Raw genomic sequence first — 21,871 nt, forward strand, 5'->3', positions numbered from 1 at the left:
TTACCTCGAAACCAAGCAAGCCTAAAACAAACTCATCATTCACTTCTCAAGTTGGGTTCTTCTTTTTGAAATTATTGACTAATTTCATAGGATGAATCTTCTCTCTTTCTAAAGATTCTAACTTTGGAGTTATCTTTGATTCTGCATTCTTCATTTTCATATCCAATCTATCACCAAATACCTGTAGATTCTCCCTTTGAAAACATTTAATTCATTTCGTTCCTTGCAGTTCCATAGTGCCTGTTCCAGTTCCATTGGTTTCAGCCACCTGGTTTAATGGAGTCTCTTTTTTTTTTTTTTTTTAACGTAGCCTTCAATCTATCAACATTACAAACGCAAACCACATTAATCGCCTTTAAGAAAGTTCTTATGTGCTATTTCCCTTGCTAAAAATATTCAAGTTTTCACATTGTCTGAAGATACTCTCCAAAATCTTTAGCCTTGAATACAGTAACCTTTATGCAATGCAAAGTGTTTTTTAGGCTGAAATCTGTCTCATATTTAAAATTGCCTGCCAACCGAATTTTTCAGAAAATTATCTCTTGAATAAAAACAGACTTTCTTCAACTTTTATGGTTAAAGCTAATTCTCACTTTTTAAAATGTTTTCTCTAGCATTTGGGTGCTCATTTGTCAGTCATCCCTTCCCTCTCTTGTTCAGGAGAGAATTGCAATTTTCTCCAGGTATAAACCTTCTTTCAGTCAGGTCTGTGTTTTATGGGTGAAACAGCCCCTCAGCAGCTCCAGGGGTGACTGATGGTTTATCTCAGCAATTGTGATGCCATGTTCCTCTTTCTTAATTAGCTTAGGCATCAACGTGGGATGCAATTCTAGACAATGAGACTTATTGGAGAAAAGGCACCTAGGAAATTTTTTCTTTAAAAAAAAAAATCAAAAGGAAGAAAATCTATTTGTCCTTTCTCAGGATATCATTGTAAAAATGAGATACTCAGGACTGCAGAATTTGATGGGGAGGAGCTGGCTTTACTGAATACCAAATCTTCGTAACTCAAACAGACAGGAATTAATTTATTTCAATTAACAGTAAGTTGGGAAGTTGTCAGTTTAAGGTTGGCATTGTGGCGCAGCCGTGCAGTGGGTGCGGTGTGAAGCACACATTTCCCACCTTTCAATGCTGTCACCTTGTCATCCTCATGCTCATGCATGGTTGCAAGACAACTGCTGTACTTCCATGGGTCACAAACATTCAAGCATTGAGGGAGACAAAAAGAGGAAAGCGCTTTTTCTTTCTGAAAGAGACACCTTTCCACAATTCCCATGTGTATTCATTGGCCTCTGGTGGCTGTAAGGAAGATTGGAGATGGTGGTATTTGCAGCTGGTCACAATGCCGCCCCAGATAAAACTGGAGTTCTGTTTTTAAGCAACAAAAAGAAATGAAAAGCAACTAGCAGGGACTCCTGTCCATCTAAACTGCGTAAGGTTGGAATTTCTGTTACAAGTATCTTTATCTCCTCTTCTCCATTCCATCTTCCTTGAATGTCCAATGTCTATACCATCTCTCCCTTTGAAGACCATTCCAGTTCTCAGGGCATGTGTGGGTTTATGGCATTATAGTTGTTACCACTAATTTGGAAATTCATTACTTCTTTATTTTATATTGTCATCTTACTTGTTGTTTACTATTATATTACTATAAACATTTCCATGTGATCAGTAATTTTTAGTGAACTACATCATGTATATCAAAGTGTTCCCATACATAATTATTGAATGATGAATGATATGAAGACTTTGCAATGTTTCTTGATGAGGTCTATGTATCATCTGTATTTTCAAAATAGCTATTGCTTTAGAAAAATGATTTTTTAAATTGTGTATGATCTTTATCATGACTCCTTGAAGGATTCAAAGCATTAGTAACATTCTTTTAAACAATTGGCATTTTTCCCAGTGGAATAATATGGTTGTATGGTCAGTGTAAATATTGATCAATTAACATATGTTTAAGAGATAGCACCATAATTATCTTTAATTCCTTACATCCACATATCCACCTTATTTTGCCATACCATAATGCAAAATACATGAATATTAAATAGTTTATCCTCATTGTGAAATGGCATCTTTGCTGCATTGAGAATGATATTTAAGAATCTGGGTAGACTGGGAAAGAGGATGTTTGTCTCTGTAAGAGGCAGGAGAGAAAGGGACCGCCAGCATGCTGGATATCCCCAGCTGAGAACACAAGGTGCAGTTGACACGTTTTAGGTAATAATTTCCTTCCATGAAAGAAGAGAGCACATTTTCTGATTTAACTGTTGTGGGTTGTTGTTGTTTTTTAAGAATCGATCTCACTTATTTGTAACCATATATTTTGCAACAGGAGGTAAAGATGCAAAAGAAAATTTTATTTTATGACACATTTTTGAGGAATAACTGCATTTATTTTCTGATAAGTATAAAGGCCATGTATATAAGACATGACTGAAAATTTTCCAGAGAATGTAAAAATGATGATATAGAAAAAGCTAACATTATCAATTCTAGGATACTGAACAGAGACATTCTTTACATTATTTCATTTAATTCTCAAAGCACTCAATAGGATGGATGTTATTATATCTACTAAACAGATGAGAAAAGTGAGTCATTGAGAATTTAAATAATTGCCCAACAAGTGAGGGTCAAAGTCAAAATGAGAACTCCAGTTTAATAACCCAAAAGATCAACTCTTTCTTATATTTCTCCAAAGGTCATTTTAAAAATGTGCAATTTATTCCATTATGCACATAGATGATCTGACTTCAGGAATGTAGCCCTGATGATTTACATTGGATAATATATCTAAAAGACCATCGATATAAAATATTAATGAAGTTAATGTGCAGAACTAAGTCACTTGTATATTTTTGTATGCTGTGTAGTTTTGTTTGTGGATATGAAAAAAAGTGTATCAAGAGACTAAGAAAAGTGGCTTTTTAATTTGTCAATATATTATTTTTATATTAATAAATTCAGCTATTTCTTGCAGTTGTCCATCAAAGTTGTGGGTAACACTAACAGATATAAGTAATTGACTTCAGTTTCAGAAAATGAAAACTGCCTGTGAGTGTTTTCACATCAATAACTGTGAGGGGGAAAAAGCATATACGGCAGTCTGAGAGGAAAAATGAGCGAAGTCAGAAGAACATGGGCAGCATTCACATTTGAAAACCCGAATTACCCATAACTCTCCCTAGCATTTTGTAAGCCTGTTTCTATATTGCACATACAGGTATACACACACACACACACACACACACACACACACATGCTATTCTTCATTTGTACTCTCTGAATAAGCTGTGATAACCTTATTCTTGATAGAACTTGTTACACTTTACAATTAACCAGGAAACATCTCATTTACTAACAACTTCTTTAAAAAGAGAGAAAAAAACACATTAGATTTAAATACAATTTTCTTCATAATCCCTCACACACAGAGTGCAAAGTAAGTTTTTGAAGTGTAAAACAATGTCTTGTTCATTTTTATATATCAATGTTCAGAAAGTTGTTCCTAGCCCATATTAAGAATAGGAATAAATGAAAGAATATACTTTTATATAAATACTAGAGGCCTGGTGCACGAAATTCATGTACGGGGGGTATGTCCCTCAGCCCAGCCTGCACCCTCTCCAATCTGGGACCCATCAAGGGATGTCCGACTGCCCATTTAGGCCCGATACTGGGATCGGGCCTAAACGGGCAGTTGGACATCCCTCTCACAATCCAGGACTGCTGGCTCCCAACTGCTCACCTGCCTGCCTTTCTGATTGCCCCTAACTGCTTCTGCCTGCCAGCCTGATCACCCTCTAACCACTCCCCTGCCAGCCTGATTGATGTCTAACTGCTCCCCTGCCAGCCTGTTTGCCCCTAACTGCCCTCCCCTGCAGGCCCAGTCACCCCTAACTGCCCTCCCCTGCAGGCCTGGGTACCCCCAACTGCTCTTCCCTGCAGGCCCAGTCACCTCAACTTCCCTCCTCTGCCGGCCTGGTCACCCCTAACTGCCCTCCCCTGCAAGCTTGATCACCCCCAACTGCCCTCCCTTGCAGGTCTGGTCCCTCCTAACTGCCCTTCCCTGCTGGCCATCTTGTGGTGGCCATCTTGTGTCCACATGGTGGCAGCCATCTTTGACCACATGGGGGCAGCCATCTTGTGTGTTGGAGTGATGGTTAATTTGCATATTACTCTTTTATTAGATAGGATTTTAATATACATACATCTTTACATGAGAGGAAGATAATTTTACTATCTACAGTAACGTTTCTATGTGCCTGTGACAGTCTTCCTTTCTCCACTGAATATATGTATCTATGCCATCATATTTCAATTATTTTTTCCTTTAGAACATTTATAAATTTGGCTTAGTTTTTAATGTTTTACTGGTGGTTATGAAATGTTCTATTTGTTATGTCTTGTGGGGAAAATGGTGATTTTACAAGTGTTTTAGAATTCCATTGAAATCAATTTCTTACAGTAAGTATAAAAAATGTATTTTTGTCCCTGGCCAGTGTGGCTCAATTGGTTGGAGTGTTGTCACATATATCAAGAGAAGGCAGGTTCAATTCCTGGTCAGGACACATACCCAGGTTTCAGGTTTGATACCTGATCTGATGCACTTAAAAGAAGTTAGAAATAACAGTAAGAAGCATTATTTAATGTATTATAAATTTCATTTGAAAATACACATATTAAATGAAATATATAATTATTTTATAATTAAGAATATAATGTGTAATATTCATAGTATAGTTTAAGCAATCAAATTACTTTCACTTCCTTTTATACTTTGATTTAAAACTAAAATATGGGATGAATGTTGAGGACGTTATGCTATGTGAAATGAGCCATTCACTAAAAAAATTTAAAAAATTATGTATGATTCCACTTATATGAGGTACCTAGAGTTCTCAAATGCATTAAAAAAAAAAGTATAATGATGGTTGCTGGGAACTGGGGTGTGGGGAGAATGGAGATTTACTGTTTATTGGGTACTGAGATATACTTTTTCAAGATAAAAACTTTCTGGAGATGGCTGGTGGTGTTGGCTACACTCACAGTTCTATACAGTGACATGATGGAAAAGTTTTTTTTAACATAATTTGCTATAGATTTATTGCAGTTTTTAATATAGGAGTAAAAAGAATGAGAGAGGACTGCCATCTGGATATTTTCATAGAGAAGTTGAAAAAATGTTTGGCTATTCTAAATCTACTGTAGTGCATGAAAAGAACATTTCTTCTCAGCTATGCCAATATGTTTCTCTACTAATAAAGTGAAAATCTGTGCTGAGCTGGCAGTATTAGAAGAGACAAATATACTTACCACAGTGAGCTTCATCAGACCTATCAGAGCAGTCTGGTTTATAGTCACAGACAAGGTGGGATGCAATACACTTCTTGTTGTGGCACAAAAAGTCAGTGGCTTCTGGGCAAATTTCAGAAGTCTCTCCCACTGGGGAAAAAACAAAGGTGTTACTTCGTGATGGTTTCATTACATTTGATTACTCATTTTAATCATTTTATATATTTCACACTATTAAATAAGTTAGTGATTTTAATAGTTGTCCAAGGTAGATGTCTACACAACTTCCCCTCTTCAGTCCTACCTCCATTGTTCAGCAAGTTATATAGATGGTAATTTCAAAATATCCTTTAATTAGTCAAAGGCTGACCATTAGCTATTATATAAACCCAAACTTCTAAACAAATCTTTTGTTTTTTGGTACCAACTTAGTTTTTAATTCTCATTGTTTTGCAACTCTTCTCATAAGCACCTGCAATATAAGGTTTCACAAACATGTCATTTGTTCTTTACTTTCCCATGTGTTCATATGCAGTTTCCTTTACCTACACTGACCATTCTCTCTTGTGCTTCTGCTGGTCTCCTCAACCTCAAGACTCAAGGAAACAACTCCTCTCTCTACCCTTGTCTTGCCTTTCTCTTGATCATCCAGCTTCCTGGTTGGACACCCCCTGTTTTATGCCACTGAAGACCCCTTTTATTTCTATATTAAATACTCAGCACCTCATATAAGAGCAGTTTACATGCCTGTCTGTCCCTTCAGACTCCAAGCCCCTTAGCAGTATTCTCTTGGATTTAACATGGCATCTACTACGTACTTTGTGCTTCATAAATGCTGGTTATAATAATTGAAGGTACAGTACAATAGTTTCATCTAAAAGAAAAGTGAATTGACAGGATTTTCAAAGCAAGTCACATAATTGAATATCCCTTGAACTGATATGAAGTCTAATGATAATTTTCACAGCTTCAAAGTGATACACATTAAAGATATAAAACTATTTTTATCAAAATCAACAAATTAAATAAAGCTCAGAAATTCTTTTGATACATAGACTATAAGTTCAGTCTGGTGTGCCTGAGGTAAGGTAAGTTACTCAAGGTTAGGCAGTATTTCCATAAAGGAAAATGGTAAAACTCCATAGATTTGATAAAAGTGCATTTTCATATCCTTTGAATCATCCCCACACACAACAGCTAAAACTTGAATAATTTGCAGAAATACTTTAACAGTAACATGTAGTCCAAATATGAAGATTGAAGAAAAAGCATCTAAGACAATAGCAAATATTTCAACTAGGGACATCACTAAAATGAAGAACTTACAGTCAGGTTCATTGGCTAGTTTAGAATCTTTCCCAAATAATTTTAATAAACACTAGAGAAAATTTACACTTATCCAGAGCAACATGTAGACATTATTTAGTATGCAAATATATGCATTGGAGATTATTTCATACTCCACAGAGGAAATGTCTTAACGCATAATCTAAATAATAGGATTTTTAGTTTTTTAAAAATTTGACTAAAATAGGTTATATCTCTAAATATTGATTATTTCCCTAACAGTATAGAATAACAAAGACATGAAGAGAAATCAAGTCAGTGCTTTGAATTTCAGTAAACCAAGCAACTGCTAGAATCCCTATTGTATGTGAATTATACTAAAATATGTATATATATATTAGAAAGCCTACAATTCTAAGAAAAGTAGATCCTTAAGACAAGAATATAGTCAATCAGATTGCAGTTAGCAAAAACATCATGATAAATAGAAAAATTAGATTATTTGAGTGATAATGTTTATGCCTGTTCAGCCAGTTTCAATTTCTTCATCCAGTCAATATGATGCACTCTATAGATTTGATAAAGTTGTTAAATATAAGAAATAAAAGATAATCCCAAATATTCTATAGTTAATGATGCAATGATGGAAAGAATTTGGAGCTCATGTTAGAGAGATGAAGATAATCTGGCTGGCAGAATATGGCATATGAAAAAAACTAAATTATTTACTTTCACCAAAAAATAAAAATAAAACATAAAAGATTGACGAGACATAAAGACCTAAAACTAAAGCAAGATAGGCTGAAGAATCCTAGAAAGGAAAGGCCTGAAAAATTATGTAGCCATAAGAAATGAATATTTAATCCAATGATAGCATGAAGTATATATATAGGGTTAATTCACATGCATTTGAACAAACTGTCACCATCCTGAATGTGACATCAATTGAAAGCTGGCTTTATTCTGCTTTGAAACAGAATTTACAGTAAAGATGTCCTTGACACATGTAAGGATTTAATCCCTTTCATTGTGTAGAGGGCCTCCTGGGAGGGCACCTGAGCACTCTATATTGGTCCCTCTTACCCTTTAGGCCAAGAGAGACCCTCTTCTCACAATTCAATTGCTCACAGCTGTTGCATGAGCTCTCTGTTCATGCCGAGGCTTAAGTCTCGTGATGACTGGTGCCATGGATCTGTCTCTCGCCCAGTGGGGCAAACTGAACCCTCCCTGGAGAAGAAACCCGGGTTCCCGAAGATATGTGATCAGTGCTGGGGCCCCGCCAGCAGGCGAGGGGATCCCAAGGCAGGTGCTGGGCATGGAGGCCACGGGGGCATAGGCTACCAAGGAGACAAAACTGAATCTCACGTCACCCTGCTTGGCCCCGGAGGATGGCTGGTTAGCCAGAGACGGGTAAGATTCCTCAAGGAAGGAACAACCTAAGACAGGCACAGTCGCAGTGGGGCCATCAGGAGAAAACTTGGGGGTCAACAGAGGTGGGGCACAGAACCTCACCCCCCCAACATTTCAGGGGCCTGAATCCTAGCCCCTTCTGAGGGAGGTCTCCTGCCCACATGGCTGCTTCGTGCTTCCCATGCCCAGCTCAGATCATGACCCAGGTGACCGACAGAGACTTGGCCGACAGCAGCTTCCCTCTCACTGCAACAAGAATTATTTGAGTTGTCGTGTAGCCACGGTGTAGGGAAGTGGGTTTTTGATATCTAATTCCAGCCTACCACCAGGAATGCTCAGGGCCTACTCAAGAAGGCAAATAATCCTTTCCACTAATATTTACAGGGTAAAATAAGATTGTTGTTAGAGTAATAAATTTGACAGTAAAATAGTAGTCAAGTTTTCAGGCAAATTTAAATTGGCTAGTTGAAACAAGCAAATATTCTAGAAAAATTAATTGTACTGGACAAAAAGGTGTTCCTAAAGTGTTAACTAAAATTTTTATTGGTACTTCATCTCATGATAAAATTGTGCACCATGTAATGAACCTAAAACAGTAATATTATAGTGCAAAAAATTAAAATTTAAAAGCCATCAAGACTACATTATAAAATTTTCAAAAGCCTCATAACATTTAAATAAAAAAAGGAGGGGATAGTAGAAGAATATCATGTAAGGAAAAATATCCTGTAAGCAAATTACATCTAGAAAATTAATACTTCAGAAAATTAATTATAAGGCTAAAAGCAAGGCACCCATGAAAAACACACAAGGTGTCAAAACAAGCCAGAGGAAAATCATTTGGGCAAAAAATGAAATAGGATCCCAAGTCAAATTTACAGAAAATATTCCTTTATTAACTTTTGGTCGAGAACATGTTTGTATATTTTCAGAAAACAACTCGGAGACCATGTGGATTCCAGCAACAGAGAGGAATTGACAGGACTACTCCAGCCATGAAGACAGAAGAGAAGCAGTCCAGAGATGGAAGACGCTGACGTGGCCTTCCCATACTAGCAGTTAGCAGCTGTGCATCACTGCAGGTTGCCCAGGACCAAACCAGAGAGAGTCGGACCTGCATTACCACCATTTGTCCACCATCCAGAACTGTAATGTCAGTGCTGACATGTACACATAAAGAACTGTTGGACATTGAAATTGGGTCTCAAAAGAACTGTTGGCCCAGAAAGAAACTCACTACAGACTGATTCATTTGCCTGTCACCATAACCATTATTGCTTGTCTCATTTTCGGTTCTTATAAGTGTATTTCTAATAGCACATGATCTCACTCATCTAGGGGAAATAATGAACAACATAGACTGATGAACAAGAACAGACCCAGAAACAAGGAGGCATGGATCAAACTGTCGGGCCTCAGAGGGAGGGTAGGGGAGGGTGGGGGTAAAGGGGAGAGATCAACCAAAGGACTTGTGTGCAAGCATATGAGCCTAACTAGCGGTTAAGGACAACAGGGGGGTGGGGGCATGTGTGGGGAGGGGTGTGGGATGGGAATGGGGAGATGAGGACAAATATGTGATATCTTAATCAATAAAGAAATTTAAAAAAAGATGTCCTTGACTATAAATTTCTATTTGAATTTAAGTAGTTTTATACACAGGATTCATGCTACTTTATTTTATTGCTTCCATTATTCCAGTTTTGCCCAGGAGAAGCTCTTTAAGTTAGTTCCCGTGTCCTTTTGACATACCTCATCAATGTAGTCATTTCTTTTGGATACAACCTGATTTTCTAGCACTGTAAGTTGCTCAGGGTTAACATATATTTCCTGACCCAGTTCTAGAGTCAGTCATCAGCCATTTGGAGCACTGGTTTCCTTCACTGGAGAATGCCCTTAGAAAACAAGATCTGGGTACCAGGTTGCTCCTTGCTACCGAGGTGCCATTTTTTTTCTATGCTCTGATAACTTAAAGAGTCATGCAATTTTTCAATTATGGAAAATGATCAATATTTTCTGTTTTGGAATTCTTATTTTCACATGACATACTATCCTATATGTGGTGTGACACAAGTTTAGGGTTTTGTTTTGGGGCTCGTAGCTCCTATCTTATTTGTTTGTATTTACTTCACTTTTGCACAAGCCCCTGGAAAAAACCATCACATTTCTTTGAGCCTGACCTAAAAAGACTAAGCTGTATGAAAAGAGTCATGCCTAGATCTCCTCTTCTCATACAGGATTAGGAAATTCAGTCCCCACATCATTTAGGCCACTGGGAAGTTAGCTTCCACCTGTGATCTATATTTTGATTCTTCTCCTTTGGTTCTGGGTCTAGTATATATTTTCTTCTTTAAATTTCAGTTTAGAGTATTAATAAGTGCTTTAGACATATTTTTATGTTTTCAGTGAGTAGAAATAGTATCTTATTATATGATTTTGTCAATTATTCTATAGCCTAACTTTCAATATAAATTTAATATTTAAAATCTGTCAAAATATTATGAATTCTAAAAATAACCACAAGAAAGCTAAAGAAAACAATTTTCTCCAAATAATGCTCCTTATTTAATGTAAATTTTATGACACTTGAACTTTTTTCCAATAGTAGATCTTTGTTTAAAGAAATCTCTCTTTATTTTGTGTTCATATAAAAGTAAATATATGTAAGTATCTGAGTGTACTCAGAGCAAGAGAAACATTAAGATGTATTTGTAGTGGTTAGAAGAGGAAACTTTTCCAAAACCAGGGTTTCTTTTTACTTGATAATGTATGAAATTTCTTTGTAATTTGTCTATTTTAATTTGATAAATTATCCCTGGATAGTTTTTTTATTATAGGTATATCTCAGAAGTTTTAGCATTCTAAGTAAAAGTTTTTCTCTAGTTAAAGCTGCTAATAATGGACAGTAAATACTGATTGCAAATGGGCAGTCCAAATAAAAGATGTGGACCAATATAATGATTTTGAACTCCCATTCTTTTTTTTTAAATCCTCACTTGAGAATATGTTTTACTGATTTGAGAGAGAGAGAAAGAGAGATCAATATATGATAAACATTCATCTATTGCCTCTCATACATGCCTTCACAGGGGATTGAACCCAGAGCCTAGACATGTGCCCTTAGGAATCAAACACAATAAACTTTCAGTGCGTGGTCCAACCAACTGAGCCACACCATTCTTATAAAAGCTGCAACCTTAGGTAAGTCATATAATATTGATCTCTAAATGAAAACATTGATCAATAGTTTTCCATACAAAAGACTATATGCTTACATCTAGTGATGTCATCTATTTAGAATCTTTAATTATTCATCCTAGAAACATATAGTAAGCAATTGTCAGACACCCTGGTGGATATTATGATAGTTCTTACCTTCAAATAATTCATAATCTGCTGATGAAAACTTATCATTAAGATGGTATATGTTGTGCAATAATTGAAGATATTTATGGCTGGCTGTCAGAGGACAATAAAAAGTAGCTCAAGTTTATAGTTATGTTAATAAATATTTAATACATTTATTCAGTTGATGGACTTTAAAGTGCCTATCATCTCAGTCATTCAGCCAATTAATAAAATAGGCCAGACGATCAACTGAGAGGAAGCAGTTCCTATATGAATTTTCTTCCATTCTTCTTAGCTTCCTTATGAAGAAAATTTGACCACATTGAATATATGGAAGATTCAGATTTATTTGAAGGAAGAGAAACATTTTGGATACTGAAAGGGAAATAGGCTCAAGAATAGATGTTTTGGAAAAGATTATGCACCTCAAATCTTCCTTCACAGATGAACTTCTTATTTCGCTTGAGTACTCTCTTGTTCTAGAAACATCAGGGGCAAGTTTGCACATAAAAGGAAATCTCAATACTGCAGAAGACTCAATATCACACAACAAGTATTTTCAAATGTTTAGAAAATAACAGTGTTTCATATTTTCCATTCACCATGAACACTTAAATCTGTCTTATGTTAGAAAAATTGCTAAGTTTTAAGGTCAGTGCACATATCAGACAATTGATAGCAACACATCTGAAACTGTAACCTCAGTGATCTCAGTGACCGCAGAGCTCAGTGTGTCACATTATCTGAAGTGTTACTGGAGGCACTGGACCGTGTCAGTGTACAGCAAGAGTTTCGGAAAATATAAAAAATCAGAGGCAAGGTGCCTGCTAAGTGGAAAATATCATAAAGATCAACTTTTCATGTTTTTAGACAAAAAAGGTGACTACAAACTGTGTCTATATTTGTCTGAAAGAAAATTATATGTACAAACCTCTCTTTTAATGAATGAAACCCAGTTTTTTATCTTTAAATTTTTATATCTGGACATAGTTTAAGTATTTAGTTTTTTCTTTGTGATTTTTCACATATTTTAAGGGCAACAGATTGCTCAACCCTAAGATATATATATCAGTAATTGGTTTAAAGATTTATATAAAACAAAAACAAAACACATACAATTTTAGAAGGCCCAGGAAGAAGGCAGAGGAAATAATAAGAAAATAAAACAACATCAACAACAAAACTCAACTGATTTAACTGACAAAGAGCACACACTTCTGTGCATGAAGAAATGTTATTAACGGTTTAATGTTTCAGAAGTCCTCATCAACTCCTCAGCTCTTTTCAATTCCCAACCCTCCACCAGAAGATAACTTGCTCAATTACTTGACTTTTAAATGGTAGTTTTTAACTACCATTTAAAAAAGACATAGCAACCATTTCCATTCTGGACTTTACTGCTGCTTCTGATATGCCAAAAATGTCTTCCCTTTTGTAACCCTTAAGGCCCTTAGGTGTTTGGCATCATATTCCTGCTGTTCTGCTGCCTCTTAACCGTCCTTCTCTTCTCTGGGCTCCCGGTCCAATATGGACATTTAAATGCCTGTGGAGCACATTGTGACCCTGACTCATTTTCCTTTGCTCTTCCTCGGGCATCATATTTACTGTCCTGGTTGTATCTACCAACTGGGGGGCTGATGACCCAATAGCTACATCCCGATCTGTAACTTTTCCTGAGTTTATACACTTATACATCTTCCACTGGATTTCTCTGTAACATATTAGACACACTAAACATGACCAAAGATGCATACACTGTCTTTTCTTTTTGCCTCCTACTTTATCTTTCCCTACTTCTTGCCTCACAATAAACTTCACAGTACCCATCTCTATATGGTCCACAGATACACATTTTTTTCACCAATTTTGCCTTTATTCATGTTTTTATGCCTTCATACTTCTCATTCCATGTGGTGGAGATGGCTGGCTATTTACAAGACATGCTCAAATTTCACATATTTTAAGGGCAACAGATTGCTCAACCCTAGGCTATATATACCAGTAATTGGTATATACCAGTAATTGGTTTAAAGGTTTAATACCAGTAATTGGTTTAAAGGTTTATATAAAACAAATACCAGTAATTGGTTTAAAGGTTTATATAAAACAAAAACAAAACACACACAATTTTAGAAGGCCAAGGAAGAAGGCAGAGGAAATAATAAATCAACAACAAAACTCAGTGCCCTTGATAATCTCAATGATAACAGATGTATTAAAATACAGCACCATGATACATTTTCTGTTGCATTGATTGACTATATAATGGAGAAAATAATCATGCTTATTCTGAAAAAAGTACAGAAAAATCCTTAAAGGAAGTAACTGTTTTATATTTATTGCTATACCCCTAAAACATAGCACAGAGCCCAGACTCCTTTCAGGTGATAAAGTAATATTTGCTGAACTGTGTTTAAAATCGGTAAACTGGACTTGACCATTGCAATCAGAATAGTTGGCTATTTAAACTTAAAATGAATTAAAAGCATGCTAAGAGTACTAAGAACTGAGAAGTGCATTTAGCAAGTTTAAAATGCATTGGGTTAAATCATTCCTACAAAATCTTGCAGTTAAAAATAATTATAAAAGAACTGTCAACTACTGAAAACTGTTCAGAGGATAAATGGGCTGTGTGGTAATTATTATCACTGCCTAATATAATTTCTGAGATGTAATATATTCTGTGAGTTTGATAGTCCATATAAACACAGCTAATGATGTAATTTATTGGTTGCTACATGGACAAGGATGCTCAATGGTGTGTGATGACATGAGGCAGAAAGTAAAGACAATCTGAAGAGAAATGGGTCAAGGCAACATAGAATATCCTATATAATAAAAGGGTAATAGGCAAATAGACCGAATGGCAGAACATCCGGTTGCTGTGATGCCCACTGACCACTAGGGGGTAGACGCTCAATGCAGGAGCTGCCCCCTGGTGGTCAGTGAGCTCCCACAGGGGGAGCACTGCTCAGCCAGAAGCTGGGCTCATGGCTGGTGAGCACAGTGATGTGGTAGAGCCTCTCCCGTCTCTGTGGCAGCACTAAAGATGTCCAACTGACGGCTTAGGCCCACTCCCCATGGGCCTCCAGTTAAGATAATAAAGGAAGATCACTTTGAGGAAGATGAATTTGGTATGCTACATAAAATTGTAAGGAAAGAAAAAAAATACTTAGGAAAATTATAATCATCATTACAAGTGGCCCAATCATTAAAAATATTTGTTTACATGCTAGATTCCAGCTTGGACTTAAAAAAGACCCATGATGGATGGAATATGTCACGTGTTTAGATCAAAGTAAAATTTTTTAATTGCTATATTAAGAAGAAATACACACTTTGCTCAAAATTTATCTTCACTCCAGTGGAGTGTGGTATAAGAGGAGAGTTGTACATTAAAGCACCAATGTCATAGACATCTGATAGGGAATGACAAAGGAAGCAGATTTAATTACGTATTTAATTACATTTGTCTCAGAATACTATTGCCTTTTCCTTTGCTCAGGTAACTTTTTTTTTAATCCTCACCCAAATATATATTTTCCATTGATATTAGAGATAGGAAGGGATAAAGACAGAGAGAGAAACATGAGAAACATTGATGTAAGAGAAAAACATTGATCAGTTGCATCCTGTGCACACCCCAAGGACCAGGGATGGAACCCACAACCTGGGTGTGTGCCCTGACCAGGAATCGAACCTGCCACCTTTTGGTGTGTGGGATGATGCTCCAACCAACTGAGCCATACTGGTGAGGGCTGTGCAGGAACTTTTGCATAAAATTTATACTGAAGCATTTGCTTCAAAATATCAGTTCAAAATATCCTATATAATCAAAGCCTAATATGCTAAGTGTCCAACTGTTCGACCATTCAACCAGTCGCTATGACGTGCACTGACTACCAGGGAGCAGACGCTCCAACTGATAGGTTAGCTTGCTGCTGGGGTCTGGCAGATCTGGACTGGGCAAGATGGGCCGGACATGCCCTGGAGCCCTCCTGCAGTCCCTCCCCAGCCCTGATCATGCACCTCTAGGGTCCCTCAGCCTGGCCTGTGCCCTCTCACAATCCGGGACCCCTCGGGGAATGTTGGAGAGCTGGTTTTGGCTCAATCCCCACAGGCCAGGCCAAGGGACCCCACTGATGCACTAATTACATAACATGTAATAAATAGTTTATTCATTTTGACCACATTGAAAACTACAATTTTTATATCTTACCAATCAAGTCAGCAATTATGTTTGCTTATTTCTATTTCTCTTACAACCATTATGGAATGATAGGTTAATCACTAAATTGATAGTCAATACGCCTTATTTCTATATTTGTAAAACCCCAAAATAACTTGAAATAAAATCATTTAAACACTCTGGATTGTTAGGTCTTTTCCCTCTAAAATTCTATAAAATATTAGATATTATCTGAAAACACTTTCTTCATTAATTCACTGAAATTTTTCCGTGTTTTTTTTTTAATATAAATGCAAGTACAAAAATGCTGTTAACAAGTAACCTACGATTATAATTTTCAGCTATTCAAAACTTCCAAAACCACATTTGTCTTATGAGGTAATATGTAAGAAATAAATTCTGTTAACATTTTTGGACTTTAAAGAGTTAAAAATTACTCTTGTAGACTGTCTCACACTATACATATCCCCACTCCAGCATGTATATTTGCACTGGAAAGAAGACATCAAGAGTTACATAAAGCTGAAGAGTTTACTAGCATTGATCCCGTAGAAATAAGGTGTGGGAATAACTTGAAAAAAACAAAACCATTACACTTTTTTGTGTACAAAATTTATAAAAAATAATTAGGTAAAGAACTTAGGCTCAGGGACAGACCCCTTGCCAACCGGGAAGGAGTGTAGCAGGAGGGAGACAGCATAGGACCCTCTCATGCTCATTACCAAGAATCTCATGGTGGTACTAACATGGCTGCTTTATCACAGGATAGACAACTCGTTAAAGAAAGGCCAACGGGATTATTCCTATTGAGACTGAATGTTGTACCAAGACACACACAAATGGCAGGATTGGGGGCATAGGTGTCTACTGGGCACTTCACTGGAACAAATTTCCATGAGCCCCTGTTGCTTAGGTCCTTGGAGCTTATGCTTCCCAAGGCTGGCTTGCACAATTGTTTCTTCAGTTCTCTGATCTTCAATTAAAGATCCCAGAATCTTTAACCAAAAATGACCTTGATTTATTTACTAGTAAGTTTGAAAAAGTTGGTGCATGCACTAAAAGGATATAAGCTGATAACTACATTTATTATTGATCTAAGTTGGCCCCGCTCTAGAAGTAGAAGGGCTGCAATAATAATCAATGATATGTGTAATAAAGGAGAACAATCCCATCCATGTTCAAGGAAATGTATAGCCTTCCTTAAAATATAAGGTTCTGGAACCTCTCTGATGGTGATCCCATTAATGAGCGTTAATGAAGATGAAGAGCTTTTGACATGCTGAACAATCTGATTCAGACTTTTTAATTCGTCCAACTTGTCTACTATTTATGTAGTAAGGTCACAACAGGACACTGTTACATAATTTTAAACTTATGTGCAAATTTCAGGGTCAAACAATGATCAAGTTATGATTTTTTGCATAAAATAAACACAAATCTAACCACAATAGAATATTATCATTGACCCTTTCCAACGAACTCTCTATTTTGTGAGATGTATAAAAAATTAATCTGCACTGTATTTTCTATTTAGCATTTCATTCAAATCTTCAGATTTTAATAGGTTTACTATGGACTGGAGGTTATTATTGAAACTGGGACTAAGGATAAATATTTAGATGTACTTTATATTTGTTAGCAAATAGCTTAGGTCCAACAAAGAAAATTTAAAATAGTTTTTTTACAAAATCTTAAAATCTTTTTGAGTAAAATCCGTAACATTTTGTGTGTTTTGGTTAAATTAATTAATCATTTTTTAGGCTCTGATTCCTGATCTGACAAGTGGAGACAGTAAAGTTCCCATGTAAATAACAGCTGTGTAAACATTAAGTGAGATAATGTATGCTGAGTTACCAGTACATACTTGACACTTAGTACATGTTCTATTGATAGGGGTTCGGCACATGGTAATAAGAATAGAACCACAGTTGTTTAATGATTATTCACCTTGTAACTATAGATAGGAGGTTTTCTTACAGACCCTGGGAAAGTGGAGGATGAAACAGGGCTGTAAAAGACAAGACACCTCAGAGCCTGGATGTGTTCATTACTCAGAAAATACATTTTAAAAACAGACCAAGGATATGACATGCTTTGATTTGGTTGTTATGCCTAGATCCTTACCCCTTGGGGAGTTTGCCTCAGGAATGCTGACCATGCTCTGGTCCCAGGACTGGGCTGAGCTGATCGCAATGTCATAGAAGGTTAACCACCTTGTTATTGGGCTTTGAGCTCCTGAAGATCAGACTGCAGACCCTCCCCTCTCCTTTTCCCTGCTACACTCATAGCTGCACATAGCTTTCTTCCTCACCCTGATATAATCAGCCAGCTGGCAGGGGGCAGAGCAGAATTTTCAGGATGACCTGCTGCTCTCCCATACTGCCGGCATTATTTGAATAAATGCTCATATATGATACAATCCTGTCTGTGCTTAATTTGGGTCAAGTAGTCACAGGTGGCCTCAGACCCTGTTAGTGTCCAGTATCACTGTTAATGATAGTTTTTCCATTTTTTCCCTTGAATCTTGACTACTTGCCCTCTCAGAGTCTTAGTTTCTTTATTTATAAAATGGGTTCTTATAAGACTTAGCTAAGATAAAATATATAAAATTGATAAACTCCTTGATTTATAGAAGTTGAAAGTCCTAGTTCTTCCTGCATTTATCCCAGGCCAGCATTCTTTCTACCAAAAATCACTGCTTTGAGAAAACATGAATACTACTTTATATAGTAATTTACTTGTAAATATAGTTAGAAAATGTCAGCATTAATTGGTAATATTAATTATTGACTTATAATGGGCTTGATACTTGTTTAATCATTTTGCAAGGATTAAATCAAAAGATTTTTACAATAATTCAATTTGTATAGAAGAGGTATGGAGTGGTTACATAACTTGTCCCAGGTCACACAGCTGAGAAACAGTGAAGTTAAAATTCAAACTAAGATAATGATTCCAATGCCTATCACCAATAACCTCTAAGATATTGCTTTCCAATCAGAATGGTTATGAAAGAATGTAACTATAAAGTGTGTGATTTATACATTTAAGGAAATTTGAAAATAGTTAAAAGATTTAAAAGTGGAGGTCTTGGCATATTTCTAGATTGGAAACATCTGGAAAGTCATTGGATTCACAGTCAAACTCAACATAATATTTAAGTTGCTTAATATGTTTTACAAATTATTTTAAAAATAACCTCTCCTAATCACACACTATGTCCTAAAGAATAAAGCAGGGTTGACATCTTGGGAGAACATATACATTTTAAGTGGCTAAACATTTAAAAAATGATGGTATAATTTTCCAAAATACATATTATCCTATATAATAAAGCAGTAATATGCAAATTGACCGCACCTTCGCTACGCCTAAGCCACGCCCACCAGCCACACCCACCAGCCAAGCCACGCCCACCAGCCAATCAGAGCGAGTATGCAAATGAACCAGACTAAGATGGCGGGTAATTTCCATACATAGGCTCCCTGAGCTGAACTCCTGCCACGGATTGCAGAGAGCTGGGTGTCGGCGGGGTTCCAGGCCAAAAGCCCCCAAAGGGGGTTTTTGGCCTGGTGCATGAGTGGACCCCCTGAAATCGGAGGCGGGAGCTGGGACTGGCAGACGCTGGCTCCAGCCAAGCCCTCCAGCACCGGCCATCTCAGGCGGAACCCAAGCAACGCCCATTCGCGATCAGGGACGGCACTGGCTCCAGCCAAGCCCCGCAGAGCCAGCAGAGGGAGGAGGAACCCAAGCCACGCCCCATCGGACCGGACTGGCAGGCGATGGCTCCAGCCAAGCCTTCCAGCACCGGCCATCTCAGGCGGAACCCAAGCCACACCAAGATCGAGGACCAGGACTGGCTCCAGCCAAGCCCTCCAGCGCCCGCAGCCTCAGGCGGAACCCAAGCCACGCCCCGATCGGGGACCCGGACTGGCTCCAGCCAAGCCCTGCAGAGCCAGCAGAGGGAGGAGGAACCCAAGCCATGCCCCGATCAGACTCAGACTGGCAGGCGATGGCGCCAGCCAAGCCCTCCAGTGCCCGCCGCCTCAGGCGGAACCCGAGCCAAGCCAAGATCGGGGACCAGGACTGGCTCCAGCCAAGCCCTGCAGAGCCAGCAGAGGGAGGAGGAAGCCAAGCCACGCCCCGATCGGACCGGGACTGGCAGGTGATGGCTCCAGCCAAGCCCTCCAGCGCCGGCCGTCTCAGGCGGAACCCAAGCCACGCCCTGATTGCCATCGGGGACCGAACTGGCTCCAGCCAAGCCCTGCAGAGCCAGCAGAGGGAGGAGGAACCCAAGCCACGCCCCGATTGGACCGGGACTGGCAGGCGATGGCTCCTGCCAAGCCCTCCATCGCTGGCCATCTCAGGAGGAACCCAAGCCACGCCCCGATCGCGATCGGGGACCCAGCCCTTTAGAGCCAGCAGAGGGAGGAGGAAGCCAAGCCACGCCCCCATCGGACCCGGACTGGCAGGTGATGGCTCCTGCCAAGCCCTCCAGCGCCGGCCATCTCAGGCGGAACCCGAGCCACGCCGCGATCAGGGACTAGGACTGGCTCCAGCCAAGCCCTGCAGAGCCAGCAGAGGGAGGAGGAACCCAAGCCACGCCCCGATGGGACTCAGACTGGCAGGCGATGGCTCCAGCCAAGCCCTCCAGTGCCCACCGCCTCAGCGAGCCACGCCAAGCAACGCCCCGATGGGGGACCCACACTGGCTCCAGCCAAGCCCCGTAGAGCCAGCAGAGGGAGGAGGAACCCAAGCCACGCCCTGATCGGACCCGGACTGGCAGGCGATGGCTCCTGCCAAGCCCTCCAGCGCCGGCCATCTCAGGCGGAACCCAAGCCAAGCCCCGATCGCGATCGGGGACCCGGACTGGCTCCAGCCAAGCCCTGCAGAGCCAGCAGAGGGAGGAGGAACCCAAGCCACGCCCCGATCGGACCCGGACTGGCAGGCGCTGGCTCCAGCCAAGCCCTCCAGTGCCGGCCGTCTCAGGCGGAACCCAAGCCACGCCCTGATCACTCGGACTGGCAGGCGATGGCTCCAGCCAAGCCCTCCAGTGCCCGCCGCCTCAGCGAGCCACGCCAAGCAATGCCCCGATCGCGATGGGGGACCCACACTGGCTCCAGCCAAGCCCCGCAGAGCCAGCAGAGGGAGGAGGAACCCAAGCCACACCCTGATCACTCGGACTGGCAGGCGATGGCTCCAGCCAAGCCCTCCAGTGCCCGCCGCCTCAGCGAGCCAAGCCAAGCAACGCCCGGATCGCGGTCGGGGACCCGGACTGGCTCCAGCCAAGCCCTGCAGAGCCAGCAGAGGGAGGAGGAAGCCAAGCCACACCCCGATCGGACCAGGACTGGCAGGCGATGGCTCCAGCCAAGCCCTCCAGCGCCGGCCATCTCAGGCGGAACCCAAGCCACGCCCGGATCGCGATCGGGGACCCAGCCCTGCAGAGCCAGCAGAGGGAGGAGGAACCCAAACCAGCCCTGATCACTCCGACTGGCAGGCGATGGCTCCAGGCAAGCCCTCCAGCACCGGCCATCTCAGGTGGAACCCAAGCCACGCCCAGATTGGGGACCCTGGCAGGCAGCATGGGTCAGCACCCTAGCCACTGCCCTGATCCAAGCCGCCATCACACTGCCTGCCTGTTCCAAGCTACAATGGGGGCCCGGGCAAGCAGCGGGGGCAAAGCCCTAGGCTGGTGCTTGCCTGGTTCTCGGACCCAGGCTGGCGGCATGTGGCAGTACTGCACACTGCTGGTGGGGTCCAAGCCGAGAGGACCTGGGCAACTTCTGCCAAGGCCCGCCTGTGGGCTCGAGCAGAGGGAGAAAGCTGGCAGCTTAGAGGGCTTTGCTCCCTCTGGAGCCCCAGCTTCCGCATTTCAGCTGTGATAATTGACAAATGGTAGGAGGAAGTCCCACCCCCACAGAAACGGCCAGAATCAGCCGTTGGTCACACAGCTCAAAGGCCTGACAGTTAAGACTCATTCACCTGTATCTCAGACCGTGGCAGTAGAGAGGTGGGACTATGTCCAAAGAAAAACTGTTGATACAACGTAGCTCTGCAGCAGAAAGATGCCGACGTTATCGACAGAAAATGTCTGAAGAGCAAAGGGCGTCTGATCTTGAAAGAAGGCGACGCCTGCGACAGAATGTATCTGAAGAGCAGCTATTGGAAAAACGTCGTTCTGAAGCCGAAAAACACCGGCATCTTCGACAGAAAATGTCTAAAGACCAACGTGCCTATGAAGTTGAAAGAAGGCGGTGGCGAAGACAGAGGTCTAGAGAACAGTCATCAACAAGTACTAGCAACATTGGTAGGAACTGCCTTCTCAGCAATATT

General features: G+C 40.1%; 1 protein-coding gene across 1 annotated transcript in view; it reads right to left on the bottom strand.

Annotated features, from left to right (window-relative positions):
* Positions 1-21,871, bottom strand: part of MALRD1 (MAM and LDL receptor class A domain containing 1) — a 640,413-nt gene that overhangs the window by 194,177 nt on the left and 424,365 nt on the right. The window contains exon 31 of the mRNA XM_054724807.1: positions 5,329-5,457. Coding sequence (XP_054580782.1) covers positions 5,329-5,457 — 129 coding nt within the window. The remainder of the gene's footprint in view (positions 1-5,328; positions 5,458-21,871) is intronic.

The sequence above is a fragment of the Eptesicus fuscus genome, chromosome 2 (genome assembly GCF_027574615.1).
Source record: "Eptesicus fuscus isolate TK198812 chromosome 2, DD_ASM_mEF_20220401, whole genome shotgun sequence".
NCBI classification, from domain to species: domain Eukaryota; kingdom Metazoa; phylum Chordata; class Mammalia; order Chiroptera; family Vespertilionidae; genus Eptesicus; species Eptesicus fuscus.